The sequence below is a fragment of the Hydra viridissima genome, unplaced genomic scaffold (assembly GCF_058129835.1).
Source record: "Hydra viridissima isolate aposymbiotic clone 2 unplaced genomic scaffold, HvirCarnegie_v1 scaffold_4, whole genome shotgun sequence".
NCBI classification, from domain to species: domain Eukaryota; kingdom Metazoa; phylum Cnidaria; class Hydrozoa; order Anthoathecata; family Hydridae; genus Hydra; species Hydra viridissima.
In genome coordinates this window covers 1,113,939-1,136,016 of record NW_028324303.1, presented here as the reverse complement: position 1 = coordinate 1,136,016, position 22,078 = coordinate 1,113,939, and the positions used below count along the sequence as shown (strand labels likewise).

The following is a 22,078-nucleotide window of genomic DNA, read 5'->3' as shown; positions in this document are numbered from 1 at the left end:
ATTGAAATAAATTAAAAAAATCTATTTTTTATAATAAAAATGATAAATACCGACCGATTAAGAGTTACTGAGAACCCAGAGTATGATATTGGTATTGAAAAAGTTGATTTTTTTGAGTACCTTCCAACAAATCTCGATTTAAATTCTTCAGGAACGATTACTTTTGAGATTGACTGTCAATCAATTCAAACAGTACCATCAGAGGCTTACATTCTCATTGAAGGAGTGTTGAAAAAGAGAGATGGGACTTTTTACGAAGCTACAGACAAGATTGCACTGGTGAACAATGCTTTGATGTATTTGTTTAACGATGTGACTTATGACTTGTCGGGAGAGCAAGTGGAGAGAGTTATTCATCCAGGTCAAGCCACCACCATGCTTGGAATGTTGAAATACCCTTATGGTTTTCAGATTACAGATGGATTAAAACAGATGTGGTTCACGGATGCATCAAATCTTGTTGGAAATTCAGGATTCAATATTAGACGAGACCACTTGTTTGCAGACACTACATCCGTTGGAGCTTTTTTATTTAAAATTCCGGAATAAAGTTAATGGAATAAAGTATCCAAATTACAATTACGACTTGAATTTTGGAGAAAAGAGAGTGGTTATGACTTATGCAGATACGTTCTCTTTTGATGAAAAATATTACGGCACAAACGAACTTGTTTGTCAATCAGGGTTGACCTTGTTTGAATATATAAAATTGTATCCACTGTTCTTTGTTGATATCAGCAAGCAAAAAGAAAGAATGGCGTCAGAAACAGCTGAATTGGTGGTAAACCTTAAATTCCGAACTACAACTATTGCAAATGCTGTTTTTTTTGCAGTGGTTATTTTTGATAATTTGCTTAAATTTGTTTCAGACGGAACCAACATGACTGCTGTTTATTAATTTCTTCCTCTTTTTCGGAAAATTGAATTGACATAAATAATTTTCTTTCCCTAATAAAAATGAGATATACAACATCGTATTTGAAAAATTTGCTGAACGAAAACGGTGTTAGTAAAACAGCAAACGATTTAATGACGTTGATGATGCTCGCGGTTGAAAATAATTTGATCAGTAAAGATGAGATTTTAGGAAGAGCAAAAGAAAAGAAAATATGTGAAATAAAAGAAAAAAAGCCAGCTGATCCAAAATGGGAATGGCTTCGTTTGGTTAGGAAAAATCCCATCACTGTGAGAATAACCAACATCGAAACGGGTGAGGTGACTAAATACAAGTCTTTTTACAAAGCGATGGCAGGGACTGGTCGTGGATGGAGATATTTAGAGCGTCGAGATGGAAAGGTGGATGATGGATTCAAGATTGAATTTCTAAATTCTAAAAAGCTTGAAAAACGTAAAAACCAGCAAAATTGATTTTTTAACATGTCAAAAATTAAAAAATTGAAAGCACTGAAAATTTTTTTTTCTTCCCTTAATAAAAAGATGGAATGGTTTAAAAGGAGAGATCTTTCAAATGCTCTTGACCATAATCCAACTTCTTATAAAACTAAATCAACAATTTTACTTGAATTCTTTAACGATGTTGAAAAACTTCCAAAGGAGCTAAAAATCGCTTTTAAAGAAATGCTTAAAGGAACGCCGTTTGTAGAGGTGTTTCCAATTTTAAAAACAGTTACTGTTTTGCATCGTTATCATGAATTGGGAATATTAAACCCTAAAGGTCGTGAACAATATCATCATTGATCTGAAGCTTTAAAAAAATTTAATGCTATTCATTCAGATATATGTCAATTCGCATTTACGGGAAAAATGAAAGGCTTTTAATTTTTAATTCTTTTCAAAGAATTAAAAAAATTGAATTCGAGTTAAAAAAATTTCTTGGTATAATAAAAGATGGATATAATTGTGATTGATGCAAGAATAAGGCATTTGCAAGAAAGACAACATTTGTTGGGTGAAAGGATAAGACAGTTGCAAGGGGTGGGAATATTTCATCGTGAAATATCGAACTTGGAATACGAAGTGTTAATATTGGAAGAAGAAGGATGGAGATTGAGTGGCAATTTACCTGAAAATTGCCTGAAGATTTACCTGAAGCGGAAAATGATATTATTGCAAAAGAGTGGGAAGAAATTCAAAAATTCATTTCATCTCGTTGGATGGGGAGATTATGCGCTCCTGCGGCTTAAACATTTTTTTAATTCTTTTTGAAGAATTGAAAAAGTTGCCAAAAAATGAAAAAAATTGAATTGACTTAAAGAAAATCATGGCATGAATAAAATGAGTGATAAATTGTCAAAGAAATTAATCGCCAAAGAGCGAAAAATTGAAAGCACTGAAAATTTTTTTTCTTCTTTTAATAAAATGAGTGATAAAGTATCGAAAGATAAAGTATCAATGGCATCATTGCGAAAGGATGCAAAAGAAAGAGCCATAAAAGGCTATACCAGAATGAACAGGGAAGAGCTTGTTTAGGCTATAAAAACAACGAGGCCTGTTATTGGTTCTAACCCTGCAACTCGTAGACGGACGACTGATGCAAGACCAATGGTTCAAAGACCGGTTCCTACTCCTCGTCCTGTTTCTAACGACTTGATTTCATTCGGACCTGCTCGCTTACAAAATCATGCGACTAGAGTTGAAACATCTATTATTGATGAGTCTTTTCAAGACTCCACGAACGTTATTACACCTAGACCAGTTCCTGCTCCTCGTCTTGGTTTATTTTCAAGGTTTAAGACGACTGCTATAAATGCGGTTAATCATGGTTTTAACCGAGTGCCCACTGTCATTGATCCATACGTTCCAACACCTGTGAAGAATGCAGTGAGAAATGTCAAAAATGGAGTGGAAAAAACGATAAAGTCCCTCAAAGGTCTTGTATTTAGTACACCTGTTCCTGCTACAATACCGGTTCCTGCTACTCATCCTGTTAAGCTGGTTCCTGCTCCGAGAATCGAGTTTAAATTGACTTAACATGCAGTAGATCGTGCTGTTAGGCTATTTTCTTACGAACCTCCTGTTCAATATCAAGACATTGTGGCCTTTTTTAACTTGGTTAGAAGTAAGAATTGTTTTAAAGGGTGAAATGTTACATACAAACAAATTGACTGGTGAAGAAGAAATTCGAATCGCTGATTTTTCATCCTTCTCTGAAATTATACTGGAGGCTACAGATTAAAGAGAGTTAATAGGTGAAATGGAAGAAAAAGTCATTGAAAGTAGTATCGAATACAATAAGGAATCCGATTGCAGAGTGAATAAAATTTTAAAAATGAATATTAACTTTATTGATTACGAACCTCTTACCGGTTCTTCCTACACGGAGCTGCCTGTTGAACTGAAAAACAAAAACGCGATTATCAATATGAAAAACAAAGACGATCAATGCTTTAAATGGTCTGTCACCAGGGCGAATCTGAAAAATAGAAACAACGAAATAATTGATGAAGACTTGGTTCTAAAATCTGAAGAGCTAAATTGGGAAAGAATGGAATTTCCTGTCAAGATTAATAAAATCGATAAGTTTGAGAAAAATAATCCAAGCATTAGCATCAACGTCTTTTGCTATGATGAAAAAAAACCTCGCCCTTTGCGAATATCTGAATTTTTAGATCGAAAGCATTGTGTTGATTTGTTGTTTATTTCAAACGATGACACTAACCATTATTGTGTCATTAAAAGTTTCAGTCGATTTGCTACTTCCTCAGTGTCGAAAGGAAAAAGAAAACAATATTTTTGCAGAAATTGTCCTGTTTGTTCTGCGTTGCAAGGTAGGTTTCTCTAAAATAAAACAACGGCTTCTTTCCCTGATATCACTATGTTATTTGCAAAAATTTTATTTTAATTTTTTAATTTAAATCCATGTTTGTTCTTGTGCCGATTATATTTCGCGGACAAATTTTTTCGCGGATTTTTTTTCTCCAACAAAGAAATCAAAGTTTTTTTCAGCAAACTTGAAAAAAAAAAAAAAAAAAAAAAAATCCTACAAATATATATCATTGAAAAATAATATATCATTGCGACATGCAGGGTTTTACTGGCAACAACAAAATACAAACCTAATTTATTTGTTATTACAGCAAGATCTAAGATGGGAGATAGGAAATTTATACGAGAAATCTGTGATTAAATTATTTCAGCTTAAAATTTTCCAGAAAAGTATATGGCAGTTTTGAATTTGCATTGTTTTTCTTATTATTGGGGTTGATAAAGAATTTTACTGTCACATGCTGTATTCTCGAAAAAACTTACGTGGCCGGCTAACGCGAGTTTTAACTGCTTTAATAAGCTCGAGAAACGAGCTAATTTAAGCATTAAGCGTTTGTATAAGCTCTAGAGAGGAGGGTACGCAACCGAGCACAAGAGTAGGGCATACCAGAACATCAGGTGTTCTCCAAAAAAAAAAGTCCAATATTATTTATAAACAATTTTCTAATTTATTATAAAAATTCAATTTAAAAAAATATATTAAAAAATAATTATTAAAATTATATTACAGAGATTTTAAAATTTCATTAAAAAGCTGCAAAGTTAATACTAATAAAAAAAGATCATTTCACTTTCAATCCAGTGAGAGATAAAAGCTGTACGCCACGCTCAATCCAGTCAGCACTTGCTTCGATTGTCAATGCCACTAATGTCACTTCCTTTTTTACAGCATTCCACTCTTTCGTTTGATTAGCAGCGGAGTTTACTTTCACTTTGTCTAAGGAATCAACGATCGATGGAAACAGAGAAGATCCGTACGTGTTACTAGCAGCTGGTGCAGCGACATAGTTTCTAAAGTTACATAATAATAAACTGCGAAAGAACCTGTAGATTATCATTATAAACACGAACTTCGTGAATTATTCGATAAAAACTTATCGAATGAGAAAACCCAGATGGCTTTATTCAGCACAAACCATTCTACTTATATTAAATTTAACAAGAAGAAACCAGAAAAAACAAGCAAATCATAAAAAACATTGATTGGCACTACTTGATTATTTCTCTGCCAAGCAATCCACTATCTCTCAAAAAAACCTTCTCGATTTGCATTATGACATCGTTTAACATACGAACCGAAAGCTCACTAAAAAGATTGCTAAGCAATTGATACTTAGGAAATTTTAAAAAAGATACAAAAAGTAAAAAAACTTTTAAAACTTATTCAAAGAAGACCTATTTGGTTTGTCTATGTCAATTTCCTTTTCAAGGAATCTTTTAAGCTTGGAAAATGCCGCTTCAAACTTATTAACTGCATCAAACAGGTGGTCTTAGAAAAAGCAAATGACTAATAAAAAAAATGATAAAAAAACATCTTCACATATTCAGTTAATATTTTCTAATACTTTTTAGTAAACTAGTTTGAAAAATTCATAAAATTATACCAGCATCAAATGCAGCATCTTTTTGGTGAATATCAGAAACTACTTTTGCACATTTATCTTTCAAGTCTTCGCTGAGTGCAACACCATTAAATGGAATTAAAGGGGAATCAGAGACTCTTAGCAGTATGTGCATTAACACTTGAGAATAAGCTAAATGTGCACGATAGCCAGGATCTCCATAACTTTCCATCCATTCTATAGTGTCATACTCAGTGTGGTAAGTACTATAAGTCTCCCAATCCCCCTAAAACAAAAAGCGATAATTTATAACAACTTACATACACACTTAAAATTAGTAAGTTTAAGTATTATAAATTAATATTATTGTTTAATTTAATGATAAAGGATAGATTTTAGCTTTTTATATAAAAAATATCAAGTGTCCGGAAACTTTTGGCCTACATTGTATGTATGTATGTATGTATGTATGTATGTATGTATGTATGTATGTATGTATGTATGTATGTATGTATGTATGTATGTATGTATGTATGTATGTATGTATGTATGTATGTATGTATGTATGTATGTATGTATGTATGTATGTATGTATGTATGTATGTATGTATGTATGTATGTATGTATGTATGTATGTATGTATGTATGTATGTATGTATGTATGTATGTATGTATGTATGTATGTATGTATGTATGTATGTATGTATGTATGTATGTATGTATGTATGTATGTATGCATGTATGTATGTATGTATGCATGTATGTATGCATGTATGCATGTATGTATGCATGTATGCATGTATGTATGGATGTATGCATGCATGCATGCATGTATGTATGGATGTATGTATGCATATATATATATATATATATATATATATATATATATATATATATATATATATATATATATATATATATATATATATATATATATATACAATGCCTAAGTGAACAGTTATATAAAACAGTTTTTACAACACTTGGTTTTTATCAAGTATTGTTTAATTATCATTTATTAAATAAAACTGAAATTTCTACCTGAAAGTTGAGTCAAATGTTCTTCATCTTCATCTTGTACATTGTCAGGCTGTCAAGCAATTTCAGCAAGATGTCTTTGTGATTTTAAAAATGGTGTATCTTAAGTTAGTAAACTACTTCATGACTTCTCAATAAACTGTAATTAACTTCATGACCAGCACTATTCCATGCAAAACAAGTCTAATAAGAGTGTAGCAATGATACATATTCAAAAAACTATTATAAGAGGTAAATTTAAAGCTTCTAGAAGTTTCCATGTAAAAACTTAAACTTTCCATGTAAAAATTTAAACTTTCCATGTAAAAATTTAAAGCTTCTAGAAGTTTCCATGTAAAAACATTTAGCCTACTGACCATCTTTTCTAAATTCATTCCCACTATCATCAATTGTTAAAGGAAGTCTTAAATGATAAAGTCTGACCTTTGAAAGTCTTTCATTGTGTAAAATATTGGCTCAAATGCTTTTGCAAATTTCTCAATAAATTTTCACGTTTCATAATTTAGTCTTAGCTCTCAGTTGTTTCAATTAGTAACAGTTAGTACTAGTTATACCAAACTTCTTTTGTATCAGTTGAAACTCTGTATTAGTATCACTAAAAAAATCACTACTATTTGCAATTTCTGGATTTAACTCTTCATCAAAATCTGTGTACAAATTAAAACCATCTGAAATTTCTGAATAATTGACTGGAAACTTTATAAGATCATGATCAAGTTTTGATTTCGGTAAGCCTCTGTAACATTCATCTAAAAACACAAATATATAATAAAACCTTACTAAAACATTTCAAAAAGCACAATTCAGAAATAATATTTAGTTTTTTTACCCAAAATGCATAGTGTTGCTTAAAAGCCATAAGCATATTATTCAGGTTTATACCTGCTTAATAAGTATAGGTTAAAGTTAAATGCTTCTAAAACATAGTTGTTACCTTGAAATATAATTATTTTTTATTTGAAACAAGACTGCTCTAAAACATCAAAGCAAATTTTTTAAAACTTGAAAAACTATAGTAAAGCCGTTATCACTAAATTCATAGTTATAAATGTTCCCCAAAAAGTAAAGTGGTCCCACGTAAAATGTTCTGTAACAATTCTGAACTACTAAAACGATATTTTGAATTGCCAGGCTTTACTTGAACTTTGCAAACAGTAAATGTGTGATATGTTAATTTAATGACACTATGAAATATAGGGTTGAATCATATACTTAAGTCTTAATAGCAAATTGCAAAAGTCCAAACGAAGTATTTATTTTAATCATCCTTTAAAACTAGTAAACTTAAAATCAAGTTCACATGATGTTCAAATGTAAAATAAAAAACTACGGTAATCCGTCATAAAATATATAATAATTTTCAACTTTCAATTCTGTTGAATAAAACAAAATAAATTTATTTTGTGCAACAGAATTTAAAGAGGAAAAAGCGCTTTAGTCGAATCACATACGGTATATTTCGTCATAAATTTCGAATTAGATTGATTTCTCTTATTTGAAAATAGAATTGCGTTGCTTGGTCAAGACTGAGCAGTGAACGCCTCAGGGAAGAACTAGCATAAGCCCCAAGAATGGAATTAGTAAAATTGTTTTCGGACAGATGTCCAGATTGAACTAAAGACTCACACAGATGAAGAAATTAAAGAGTCACGTCGATGAAAAAGTTTCTATGCTCAATGCCGCACACGCATAAGATCGTCAAACAGCCCCTCCTCAACCAATATTCCCTAATACATCAGAGTCATCAAAGTTATACCTAACGCTTTTATTTCCTTTAAATCTGAAGTTTCTGACCAAAGTTCTGATTAAATTAAGATTCCACTAAACGCATTTCTAGCTTTATTCTCTATATTCTAGCCATAAATTAATAATCGCTTTAATATTGACATTTCAACTTTGAATAAGTCATTGCCTAGTGCAACTCTAGCCTAAAGTTCTTAGTTCTAAACTAAACTTCTAATCCCTGATTAATTTAAGATTCTCTTAAGGGTATTTCTAGTCCTACTCTCTTAGCATAAACCTAGTGTGAATATTCGTTTTAATATTGACATTTTAATTCGGATCAAGTTTTTGCTCAGCGCAATTCTAGCCTGAAACTCTTAATTCTAGCCTAATTTCAATATTCGTTTTACTATTGAAATTTCCGATCGGATAGAGATCTTGATTCGTGTATTTCTAGCCTAATTCTGTGAGTTCTAGCCTTGTGTCAACATCCGTTTTGATATTTACCATTCCCAGTTGGTTTCTAATCTGATTCTCTTAGTTCTAGCCTAGTGTCACTATCCGTTTTAATATTTACCGTTCTCAGTGAGTTTCTAGTCTGATTCTCTTAGTTCTATCATAGTGTCAATGTTTGATTTGAATATTGACTTATTTCAATGAATTTCTAGCTTTATGATCTTATTTCTAGTCTATCGTCAATATTCGTTTTAATATTGACCTATATCACGGTATTTCTAACCTATATCTCTAAGTTCTAGCCTAGCGTCAATATTCGTTGTAATATTGACCTGTATTACGGTATTTCTAGCCTAAATCTTTTATTTCTGGCCTATTGTCAATATTCGTTTTAATATTGACTTATTTAAATGAATTTCTAGCTTTATGATCTTATTTCTGGCCTATCGTCAATATTCGTTTCAATATTGACCTATATCACGGTATTTCTAACCTGTATCTCTAAGTTCTAGCCTAGCGTCAATATTCGTTGTAATATTGACCTATATCACGGTATTTTAAGCGTGAATCTCTTAATTCTAGCCTAGTGTCAATATTCGTTTTTATATTGAATTATCTCCCTGTGTTTCTAGCCTGATTCACTTACTTCTGGCCAAGTGTCAATATTCGTTTTAATATTGACCTATATCACGGTATTTTTAGCCTGCATCTCTTAATTCTAGCCTAGTGTCAATATTCGTTTTACTATTGACCCTTCTCAGTTCATTATTACCCTGATTCTCTTAATTCTAGCCTAGCGTCAATATTCGTTTTAATATTGACCTATATCACTATAATCTTCTATAATTTGAAAATCTTTCTAATTCGAACTTTTCTTTTTCGTCATAAATTTCGAATTAGAGGGAAAAAAAACGGTGGTTCTAATGGTGACATCATTTTTTATGCATGTACTTTAAGGGTGCCATTATTGAGGCATTATAATCCATGAAAGAGTATTAAATCAAATTTATTTAAAACACTAAAGCAAAAAAAATGATAGCATTTAAGCGACAAACTGTTTTATGAATTACATAAGTTAGTGAACAAGTATAAATCCAAACGGAATGTAGGAAATATCTTTAAAGACATTTTAATATTTTTTTAATAAATTCTTATATTTTCATAATAAATCCCTTTATCTCTTTATCATCTGAATAATTAATCTTTTTTTTTTTAAACTAATAAGTGATTCCAAACGTTTAATTGCTTTTCTTAAACTGTTTTCATTCGAAAACCATTTTTAGTTTAAAAACTAAAAAGTATTTACATACTGACCGTTCGTTACCGCCATAAACAAATTCTAATTATGAGCGAATAAATTATATCGTCATTATGAAGAGCATCATGTCGAAGAACATAATATTTGAGATATGTTCACAAAAATCGAGTGATGTATTATGCATCCATAGATTATTTCAGAAAAATAATTATATTAGAGGTACCCATAAGTAATCAATTATTTTTAGTGTGGAATATTTGTTTCAGGCTAGCTCAGAGCGTGAATGCAAAATGATGTGTTTTATTGCGCAATTTAATATCTGTGACATTAAATTTAGTGACTATTGTGAATTTAAACCTTTTTATTTTTTTCATGCTGTTTCATTTTTGATCATTTTCATTTTGGGCGCCCAGTAAGTTTTGATAATGACGCTTTAAAAAAATTGGTGGAAACGAATCCTAAACATAGTATCCAGGAAATAGCAAACACTCTTCAAACTACTTCGTCAACAGTTCAAAGACTTCTTCAAGAAATCGTGAAGGTTTACAGGGAGGGTATATGGATCCCACATCTATTGTCTGATGCGAATAAAGATCAATGGCGTACAATTTGCACATCTCTTTTGTGCAAACAAAGAAGTGAGCCGTTTTTACAAAGGGTGGTTATTAGTGACGAGAAACGGGTCTTGTATAACACCATCAAGCGCACCAAAGAACGGCTTTCTCCAAATCAACGACCTATACCCACTATTTCACCATCCCTTACTTGATTTTCATTTATTCCGTTCCATGGAGCATTATCTGAAGAATAAAAATTTCAAAACTGTCGATGATGTTCGAACTCACCTAGAGGAATATTTTTCTTCAAAAGAAACTAAATTTTATAAACAGGGAATTGAAACTCTACCAACAAGATGGCAGAAGGTCATTGATAACGATGGAAATTATATAACTGATTAAAAATCAAATCAAATCAAATGAAATTCTTTTTTTTTTTGTTGCCACTTAAATAATTGATTACTTATGGTTATCCCTAATAGAAAAGATTTGTTTTTCTCATATTTTCCGTATTTCCCGAAATAAAATGGTTTTTTCAAACAAAGAAGAGTAAAAGTTTCGCTTTGAGTTTTGCATCGACCCTTTTTTATTATTGTTTTTTATTTTGTCAAATAAAAGCTGACAGAAAATCAAGAAAGAAGAAAATTCTTCTTATTCGTTAATCATAATTAAACTATGATCAATTTTAACTCTTCGCAATCGATTTGATTATAATAACAGCTAATTATGCTTTTCTTGTTTCTTTAGAGTGTTCTGCTAGTTTGGTTGTCCTTCATTATGACAGAGATTATATCAAACAACTTTAAAATATTCCGTGAGATCGAGGGCGGAACGGTCAATGGTATCTCTGCGACAAATAGGATACCTACAAATTACCTACCGCAATATGTAAAAATGTATATTACAAGATCTAAATACGTTATGAAATAAGTCAAGCGAACTTTAAAAATATGACAAAGAACAAAATCCGATTTATCGGTTAATCATAAAGAAATTTTTACGACAATAATCATAAAAAAGTTATGGAACAAAAATTATAAAGAATTTGAACAACAATGCAACAATAATAGTTACGCAATTAAGTCTGGTCCAGTTTGAACTAAACACGCGGTTGATAATACAGACCAAATAAAAATTAGATTTTCTTAATTCTGTTTAAAAATAATTTACGCTCCTTGATAAAATGTAACACAGTAGCAGATCACAAAAAATGCAACCAACTCAGTGTAGTATGTTATTGTTGGAATGACTTTGTTTAACGAATTTTGATCGCTTTCCGGTCCACTGTGCTATTACTGGATGGTTTCCATAACAGATCATATATTCCAATGGTAAAAAAAAGTTCACAAGAATTTCAGAAGGGCCACACCTTCCTTATTAAAAAGAGAATAGATAGCGTCCATTTGCCGCAATGATACTATATATGGTAGCCGAGCTGCAGAATACCAGAACACTTTCTAGGCTTAGTAATTTATCAGCATTATTGATCAATATTCAAAATGCATAGACTTCAAATATTTCCTACAATCGAAATACACAATACAAAAAAAGCATAAGGTAAGTATGGGTATTAAGGCCCACCTTTGTCGAATGCGCGGTAAAGAAATGCTGATTTTTTTTTGCTGCCAGTGATAAAACCAGATAACTCTAATATTTTAATGTCGAAAATGTTTCACAATTTATTTTTTCCCTTACTTTGGATTAGTGGGCCTTATTACCCGCCGGGCGCCTAAATACCCATACTTACCTTATTCTCATTTGTTTGTATATACAATTTTGTTTGTAAGTATACAAAAACGGTTAGAGCAGCTTTCTTTTGGCTGTTTTTGACTGCTGTTTTGGTTGTTGTTAGCCGTTTTGCATGTTTTGATATTAAAGTTTATAACCTGTTTATAATAAATTAAAGTTTGTACCCAGCTCGGAAATGCCGGATATCGTTATTGATCATCTAAGGTTAAACAAAATTTTAAAACTTTCATCGGATTTCATCGGCTGTGGAATGCAAGCCATAACGATAAATTGCCGTCATCCTGTTCTTGCAGTATAGAAAGGGATATTTACAGAAATCCATGTTCCCAATTAGCCATGGTTTTTACATACTTTATGTCAGAACCACTTTTTTCATCATTTCTTGACAGTGCAGTTTTCTTAGCATTTTAGGTTTTTCGGGAGCATTTTCAATTAGTTTAACAATATTCAGGTTGTACCCTATATATTGACAAAAACTGCATTTTCAAAAATTTTCTTGGAGCAATGTGATCTTTACATAACTTTACTACTATCGATCCTAAAAGTTGAATAAAATAAAAAGATTTAGAGGCTCCAAGTTATCCTTTTTTCATTGCACCCTATAACTTAGTGCTTCCTTTTCTAATTGAGGTTTTCCATGAGTTTTCTTGCTTTTATTTTTTTACTATTTACCATTTTTTTAAAACTACCATTACTACACAATATTATTTTTGATCTGTTTAATATGTTTCCAGATTTACCAACTTTATTTCAGTATGTGTTTTTACCCAACTCGGATAAATTTTTTTAAAACCTTTAAAAACTTTAACCCTTTCTTCTCCTTTAATGCTGTACAAAAAATGAAAATATCAATAAAAAGAAAAAGGTTATGAAAAAATGTAAGTTATCATACCCTTCAATTAATTTAGCTAAGTTAATAAACTTTCGTCACGTATCTTTTTTTTTTTTTTTAATCTGCATGCAAACGTTTCATTAGCTTCAATGAATGCAGTATTCAAAATTTAATTTTATGTAAACATTTCTTTGATTACAGCGCATATGGAAGCTTGGCATGGGCGCCAAATCTCCGTCCTATAGTCAACTTTTTTCCTATAAAAATAATAAACTTCTTAATGCTATATAAGGGAGATAAGTTTGCGATTTTTATTACGTAATTATGAATGTTGTTAGAACTTTTAAAAGTAAGAACGAAGCTTAAACTACGCCCTCTTTTTTGTTTTCTAAAAATTTTACGCGTTTTATTTTTTTTTGTAGACAAATATTTATCTTTTTAGTTTACTAATTTTAATCTTAGATTTCAAAAAAAAATTTTTGCTGTAACTTTTTGATGGCATCAAAGCGATGAAAAAAGTTTTAAAAGACAAGTAGCTCTTACTTTATTTTCATGATAAACAAAATCATGATGGTTTTATTCAAAATGACGAGATTGTCGAAGGGGTGATAATATGAACCGATAGGGATATGGCACCCTTAGATATTTTCATGGGGCAATCATCTAATAATAATTTATAAAATTGCGTCTAATACACCTAGCGTAACAACAAAGCGTATTTCACTTTTATTTGTCATTATTTTCCAGGAACAGTCAATAGAGCGGTAAAATAATTAACGGCTTCAAATGAAAATGAAACCAAAAATAACTGTAACACTTTTAATTAAAACTTGATAAACAGGTGTTTATGTTTGTTTTTTTTCTTTGCTTAAGTAATGTTTCGCTTTCGCTTATTTTGAATTTGCGAGAAAATGTTGTTTTAACCCCGTTGCACAGTGGGTCAGATATCGAAAAAGTTGGTCAATATATGAAAACGTTGAATGATTTGCCTGAAATTTCATGGCAAATATGTTTTGAGGTTACTAATTAAGAACTCGCTAAAATAAAAAATAAAAACAAAATGGCGGATCCAATATGGCGGACATATATGTTAAAAAATTGTTTAAATTGTTCATAAATGGGTTTTAAGGGTTCTTTCAGGCCATAAAGTAAAAATTTGACAAAAGTTAAAAAAAAAAAAAAAAAAAAAATGGTGGATCCAACGTGTCCATAAATGCTAATAAATGGATTAAATGACGGAAGGTAGTGCTAAATATAGAAAAAAACATTCTGTTTCAGTTACAATCATTTTGGTTCTTTTTAATCTTTATCTGTCTCTTTGTTGAAATCTTCATTATATTCAAAGTCTGTTTCCTCGGCATCTGCGTCAGAGTCTTCATAATCTTCGGCTACAGGAACCAAGAGGGCAACAGCCTCTGGCAACAAAGTCCTCAATTTTTTTGGTGTTGATTTTCGTAGAGATGAAATGTAGGGGTCTGTGGTTGCCAACATTTTCCTGCTTATCTTTTTCTTTACGTGCTTTCCATTTTTTCGTATTTTTTATGTATCCCAAATGAATACAGCATTCAAAACATCGAATCCAGGCGTGTAGAGTTGACAGTCTGTACTGTAGATAATCAGTGGTTACCGGTCTTTTCAAAACTTCATCAATGTTATTAAATTGCTTGGAAGTTGCCTGGCAGAGATAACACCGTTTCGCAGATTTTGTGTTGGTGATAGCATTGCATACTTTAAAACCTAACATGGTCATACTTAAACTGTATTAAATGAAAACATTTTTCATATGAATGGTTGTTTTTAATGGTTGGAGATTTTCGATCTGTTTGTCGAAATGCGTTTTCTCATTTAAAATAGCTTCCTCGGTTTCCTTTGTAAATTGCAGTTTCAGAGGTCTGCAAAAGAGGGTTGAAGATGGCTTCGGATTACTCCAGAAGAGATTTTCTTTATTCGTTTCACCTACAAGTTGCAATGGAACAAGCGAAGTAAAATATAAGTTTGCACCTGATATATTCGGATCTTCCGAAGTCATTTTATAAATGCTTTGTTCCGTCAAAGCCCCACTTACAAAGTCATATTCAATATTTCTAAACCACTCTTTTATGTAATATTGTTTTGGTTCATCAGTAAAACACGTTGAACGGTGTGGTCTAATAAAGCTTGCAACTTTACCTCAGCTTTTGATTCGATAAATTTTGAGGTGTCGTCTGGAGGGTAGCAACATTTATTTGCTGCCAATACAGCTGAGTATGGTGGATAAAGTGTATTTAAGCCTTTTTTTTTGCCCGATTTCTCAAATACTGGCACAAATGTTTCGTCAAACATAGGTCTAATAGAAGTGTTAGAGCTGCATTTGCATCATAAAAGGCTTGCAATGATAATGATAGTTGCAAGCCTTCTTTGTTTTTTGTTGCCTTGAATGGACTTGACACGTTTTGCATCAATCCGAAAATTTACTGATGTTTTTAACCAGTTTTCGTTCTTTTTGAAAAAGTAATCTTGTCGTTGAGCTGCTTCCTTATATTTGTTTCTAAACTTTGTCATTAAAACAGAAATAGTAGGTCTCATGTAGTCAGAAATTGAATTTGCATATCCAACCTTTTCTGTCACAGACTTTTCCAAACGTTCTATGATCACTTGCAAATCGTTTGCAAAATATTCTTTTGTTATAATGAAGATCGCTTTCCTCGAAAGTTCATATACGGCAACCGGTGGATCTGATAAACCTGAATTTAAAAAATCTGTTATACTTATTTAAAACTTATTTACTCAATATTTCGTTAATTTTTTAACTTTTTATTTTAATAAAATATATAATTGTATTTATACCGTCATTTAAACGAGTTCCATCCATTTCCAAATGGTTTGCAAAATATTCCTTTGTAATAAGTCTTATCTCGAAAGTCCGTAAACGGCAACCAAGTTTTAAACAAACTTATTTATTTTGAAATTTCTATTTTAACAAAAATTTATATTACTGTATAAATAAGTTTAAATTACTATATAAATACTTTTAATACAATATAAATGCAATTTTTATTTTAATTATCAATTTATGCTTTATTTATGTATGTATTTATTTATTAATTCATTTAAATACTTAAAAGTGTTAAAAATCATCTGCACAGAGTATGTACAAATGTTTTTGTTTTGATTTATATGTAATTTTTCCTTAATTTAATTACGAAGTTAGTAACTTTTTTATTGTAAAATATTTCTTAATATTAATTGTCATTAAAAAAATAACCAAGTATTCAGTTTAAAAAATGAAATAAGAAAAAAAAAAGGAATGCAATCATATCTGTGAAGATTGGAAAATGGTAATCACATTTTCGATATGCATATATACCTTTATTGTAGTCAGAACATATCATTTGTCGTTAGTAAACGGTAACCATTTGTTAATTAAAAAGATGAAGAAACTGATTAAAATGCCGTTCTTAATTGTTTTCGCATTTTTCTTCTTTGTTTTTCTGCCACACCGGATTGCCTACAATGTGCATATTAAATCAAAGAACTCAATAAAGCTTTTGTTGCTTGCTTTGATTGGAATCAACGTGTTAAACAATGTCTCAGATCCAATCATTTACATGTATCTTCGGCCTTCCGCACATAAAAGACTTTTTTAGGAAGAAAGAGTGGTAATAAATACCTAATTTGGAAGGGAAAAGGTATAATTTTCGACAACTTAAAAATGCATTAAACTTTTTTAAGAAGTTTAATGCATTTTTAAGTTGTCGAAAATTATACCTCTTCCCTTCCAAATTAGGTATTTATAACCACCGCCGCAAAAACAAAGCTGAGAGTTTCTCAAGCTGCACCGCGACTCTAGAAGTAAGTTTCGAAATAATCGCGCCTGGATTTGGTAATGAAACGCAGAGCATTAAAGCCTCTGAAGCACAAGACGCAGTGATATCTTAAAAAAGAAAAAACAAATTCAAAATTGCTGTTTTTCTTTGTTAAAAAGTTGGAGTAAAGGAGAAAGAAATACTTCGACTTCTTTAACCAAATACAGTGACGACGCAAAAGCTTTAGTAACTCTTTTGACCATAAGTTTAAAAATGTTTACAAAGCGTCATTCGTATTTTAAATATTTTTGCACTGATGCGTAATAAGTTCAATAAATCCAAATAAACTCAAAATCTGTACAAGCAAGTGTTCTCACTTTGGTTAATAAATAGCATCTTTACATTTCATTAATACGACCATTTTTTGATATCAACTGCTATTTTTATAATTTATATCTTTAAATAATTTATTGAAATATATTTGTCATAAAAATAAGGTTTCGCTAGAACCGCAATAACCTACTTTTCGAAATATTTGCTCAACTACAAAACTTTTTTTCTTTTGCTGTTTTACTAAAAAAAATTCCCAGGATTTCTTTAAAGTTGCGCTGGGGGTAAAAATACGGCTTATTTTACATACTTAGTGCGAAAGTTTTTTTCATATTTAGCATAAAAAAATGGTTTAGTAAAGACCGGGTTTGAGTTAGGGTTGAGGGGCTCCAGGGGAGAGTAAAAATGTAGAGCTGGGCTACTTAACAGCCAACTTTGGGCAGTGCAAACTTGCAGATTCGCCGCACCGTGACGTAAACGTGCAGCGCTCTTTTTTGAATATTCAATTATTTAAGCTTCATGAATGTCACATTTAATCTTTAAAATGCATTTTCTCGCTTTTTCTTCCCGTGGTAAACATACTGGTAGACAAATTCAATACCAAGCTCTTTAGATTTTTTTGTTTACAAGAGCGCTCAAAAATATATTATTAAAAATTTACTCATGCTCATCATGAAGTTAGTCCTCTTGGATTTAGTCCATTTTCATTCTTTTTTTTGTTTAAAAAAAAAAAAAGGGGGGTGGGTGGGGGGAATTACTAACAAACTTAAGCTTTTTGTAAAAATTGATCGAGCAAATTGATCGAGCAAATGGTTGAGAGATTTTATAACAGTTTATTATCAAAGAAAACAAGACCCAACGGGCACACGACGTTGAAATAACGTTGAAATAACGTTGAAATAACGTTGATCGACGTTGATCAACGTTATTTCAACGTTATTTCAACGTTATTTCAACGTCATGTGCCCACTGGGGAAAGTCAAAAAAAGTCCCTATATTGCATTTAACAGAGGGGCACTTTCCAGATTTTATACCACCAACGGAAAAAAAACTTGGTACGTACATACTTTTTAAAGTTATTAATAGATGGTTTTGTTGTTAAATTCAATTATTTATATTTTTTTCAAACAATATTTTTCAATAATTGTTGTTAACAAGGGCGAAACTCCCATACTTCAAACCATCCACAACCCTACCTACAACACCATCTCTGCCACTCATATATATCCGCTGAAAGGGCGGTACACAGTAGTTTTAATATATAGTACTTGACAGTGCTCTAGGATCCAAATAGATCCATCAAATATGAAAACTTTCATTTTTTCTATGATCCTTTCTTTGGATCTCGCTAGTATATCAGCGATATCATTTCTGCTAAGGATTGGTTCAGTCTTGCCCGGTCTGCCTGGTAATATTTGTCGGATCATAGCCAATACCATAGACATCGGCAAGTCCAGAGCCTTCCTTCATCGAGCGCCCACATCGCTAACTTGTTTGCACCTTGAAAGTTTGCCTAGTTGCTGGTCTCAGCCCCTAACCGCTGCCCCTCGAATTGTAGGGCCAGCGGTTAGGGGCTGAGACCAGCGACTGGGCAAACTTTCAAGGTGCAAACAAGTCAGCGACGCGGCTTGCGATAGGGTTGACGGTTTCTTAACTATGATTACGCAACATTTTTTCCTATTAGAGATGATATTAGCCTAAATTTTCTGAAGTTTATCAATAAAGAACATATGTTTTTAAAACAACATATGTTTTTTTTGACAATTTTATATTCGAACATAACGGATTTAATCGAATAGCAATTCCGTGCAATGTCTTGAAGGGTTGAAACAAAATAATAAAAGGTATGATGTAAGACAAATATTTTTCTGCAACCTTAAAACTTTTTATGTCTAAATTTATAAATGATTTAAAGTTCATATGACTGATATTGAGATTCGTACTTTATTCGGTCTTATTCAAGACATCAACATAAAAGTACTAAAACTATAAAAATGTAAAACATCCATTGGAGAATGTGAACAGAACCTCTTGAGAAACCATCACTGAGATTGATTTATCACCGGCTCTATCCATAACAACTGAAAGTAAACTTTTTAATAAAAATAACGCGAGTAAATTGTTGTAGAGGGCTTACGGTTGAATTCATAACTGGATAGCGCATCTCTAATGTCAAAAGTGACGCCAAAATCGCCATATTGGAAAGCCCCAGAACTCTGAAAACTGATACTGTGTATTTAAAGCGATTAGTCAAAAAACAGAACTTAAAGCTTACAGGATTTAAATTTTTAGGACTATCCAATATGGCGATTTTTGCGTCAAAAAATTAGAAGTTTTGCTCGGAGTTGCGCTATCCAGTTATTATAGAGATCAGTGGTTGAATTGCGTGAAGTTGCTTGTGGCATAAATTGACTACACCATATCATAAAGATTGCAATGGAAGAGTTTTAGATCAAAACACGCTCGCGTTTTCAACGGACTGAAAAATTATTTCAGATAAAGTGCTATACTGATTACTGTTGTATTTACGGTGAAGCGAGTAAGATGCTAAAGAGGCAAAGTGGCGTTACAAAACAAATGTGCAATTTACATCTTAAAACTCTTTAAGCTTATTAATGTGATCATACACTAAGCCTGTCATTAGTAGAGCATGAGCTCACGAGCTCATATAACCATAAAACAAGGACCGCGCCTTTTTGCAAAAATTCAAGAGTTTGCTCAGAGAGAAAATGATATCTTTAGACGAGTACCTGGAAACCTTCAAGAAGCATGTAACTTCGCCAAGTTAGCAAGATGCCTCCACTCCCCGATCAATCCCACCAAGACCATCCACACCAAAATTGATCCCACCACCAAGACCACCAGCACCCAAAACAATAAGTACACCCAAATGGGCCCCACCACTAAGACCACCTATACCCAACACGACAAAACCACAAAGACAACCTTAGACAATCCCTGATCAGTTACTTAAGACTCCGGCTCAGACGATAAGCAATGAAGATATGATCAAGTTCTTCAGAGAGACAGGATTTGAGTGGGATGATCCTGCGGGAGAGGCTAGCTAGTTTGAAATGAGCAAGTTTCTGATGCGCTCGAGCTGCTTAATGTAATGACCCCCCCTACCCCCGCAAAACCTAATTGTTAGAAAAGGCGGTTGAGGAGGAAGGGCTGAAAGTATAAATTGTTGTTGAAGTTGAAATGACGAAGGAAGGCTTTGGACTTGCCGATGTCTATGGTATTGGCTATGATCCGACAAATATTACCAGGCAGACCGTCTGCCGGAGGGGCAAGACTGAACCAATCCTTAGCAGAAATGATATCGCTGATATGCTAGCGAGATCCAAAGAAAGGATCATAGAAAAAATGAAAGTTTTCATATTTGATGGATCTATGTGGATCCTAGAGCACTGTCAAGTACTATATATTAAAACTACTGTGTACCGCCCTTTCAGCGGAAGGAGCTATGTAAAGACACCTAACTGCATCCCCAAGCGCTCTGTAATCAATTAGCAAAATAAGGATGACAGATGCTTCGAGTGGGCCTTCCTCTCTCCAAAATATCTAGCGGGCCCCAACGTCGATTGCCTAGCAATGTACAGGCAACATCTGGGGGACCTAAATTCACTGGGATCAATTTCCCGGTGACGGTTACGGATGTTAGAAAATTTGAGCGTCTGAACCCGGAGCTATCGGTGAATGTCTTTGGATAGATGAACGAACCGTACCAAATCTATTTAAGCGAGCGGAAAGGCTTCAATATCAACCTACTACTCATAGCAGATAAAGCCAATCCGGAAAAGAGGCACTATGTATGGATAAAGGAGATGCCGAGTTGCTTCAACGAACAAGCAAAAATGGACAACTTAGGAAACATCCATGCCTTCGCTGCCTACATGTCTTCTCGAGAGCAGACCTACTGAAAGCCCACAGTGTAGATTGCCTAAGCTTTGGAGAAAAACACCAGAGAACTGTGATGCCAGAGGTTGGTAAAAATACGCTGAGATTTGTGAATGAGCAAAGGCAGGCACCTATACCACTTATAAACTACGCCGACTTTGAGTTTCTAAACGTTCCAGTAGAAGGCGCCCAAACTGAACCTAAAATTTGCTCAACCTGCTTGATTTTGAAGCAGGTCCCTTGCAGCTAATGCTATGTGAGAGTGCGAAGCGATGGGCAAACTAAAGGCCTCTTCCTGTACCGTGGTAAGGACGCGGTAGAGCACTTCTTTGATGACCTCAAAACTGAGCTCAGGCTTTACCGATATTCCATTCAACATCAACATCAAGGTCCATGCCTGTCGTGCGCTTATTGTAAGCTACTGTTTTTAACGGGATTGATGAGAAATTACGATCTTTGGACTTCGCGGCTCTAAGTTTTAAAGGCATAAACTTTTAATATGCTTCCTACTGGTTAGACTCTACTCAGACGTTTTTTCAATAGACCGCGCTTCGATCCTCGTAATCCAGCAGCATATTGGTTAAACTCCTCTCTATTCGCATGGATCAGGTCTAATAGTTCACAAGGCGGGGTTTTTTTAAAGATTTTCTCAGTAAGAGAGCCTTCTTAAGTATGAATAAGAATCGTAGAGAGCCTTCTTAAGTATGGGATACTCTAGATAATTCTTCATATTGAGTCTACAGCTGAGATGACAATTCGCTGTACGAATGCATCATCAGATTCCATCGTGGCAGCTTTCCTCACTAAAGAGAAGACAAGTTTTCTTCGCCTAAAAGTCGCTGGATCACCATGTATCGAAGGGGGTAGTTTCTCATCCAATGCTGAACCTGTGTTCCTCATAGCTTGAATGAGTCACTCGTATGGACTTGACAATCTATTAGAAATCCGTGAAGCCTCTATAAAAACCTAAGAAAATTTAAAATTCTTTGATAAATCTTCAGAAACGCTTCTTGAACATTTAGGGGGATGAGTTTCAGCGCCGCGACAATCTCAATGCAGCATACGACCATTCCCATACACAATGGCAGTCAGCTGTAACCACGCGTCTAGGGCAGATCAACACAGCCCTCGTATTAGTAGGACAGTCCAAATATCATGTAGAT

At 32.8% G+C, this 22,078-nt stretch overlaps 1 protein-coding gene, 1 long non-coding RNA gene and 1 pseudogene across 3 annotated transcripts in view; 1 reads left to right on the top strand and 2 right to left on the bottom strand.

The window, feature by feature from the left end:
- Nucleotides 1-4,439: 4,439 nt before the first annotated feature.
- The window catches only part of LOC145201436 (uncharacterized), a 54,506-nt gene continuing 36,867 nt past the window's right edge, over nucleotides 4,440-22,078 (bottom strand). The window contains exons 22-26 of the mRNA XM_090084191.1: nucleotides 19,813-19,928; nucleotides 5,331-5,574; nucleotides 5,122-5,215; nucleotides 4,940-5,032; nucleotides 4,440-4,737 (exon numbers count right to left, since the gene is read on the bottom strand). Coding sequence (XP_089940317.1) covers nucleotides 4,509-4,737; nucleotides 4,940-5,032; nucleotides 5,122-5,215; nucleotides 5,331-5,574; nucleotides 19,813-19,928 — 776 coding nt within the window. The 3' untranslated portion in view covers nucleotides 4,440-4,508. The remainder of the gene's footprint in view (nucleotides 4,738-4,939; nucleotides 5,033-5,121; nucleotides 5,216-5,330; nucleotides 5,575-19,812; nucleotides 19,929-22,078) is intronic.
- On the top strand, nucleotides 10,121-12,244 carry LOC149889332 (uncharacterized). The gene is made up of 2 exons (XR_016451599.1): nucleotides 10,121-11,880; nucleotides 12,107-12,244. It is a non-coding gene; the product is annotated as an uncharacterized LOC149889332 (long non-coding RNA).
- On the bottom strand, nucleotides 15,026-15,846 carry LOC149889331 (uncharacterized; annotated as a pseudogene). Its single transcript, XR_016451598.1, has 2 exons — nucleotides 15,727-15,846; nucleotides 15,026-15,623 (listed from the first exon to the last, which is right to left on the bottom strand). The product of XR_016451598.1 is annotated as an uncharacterized LOC149889331 (transcript).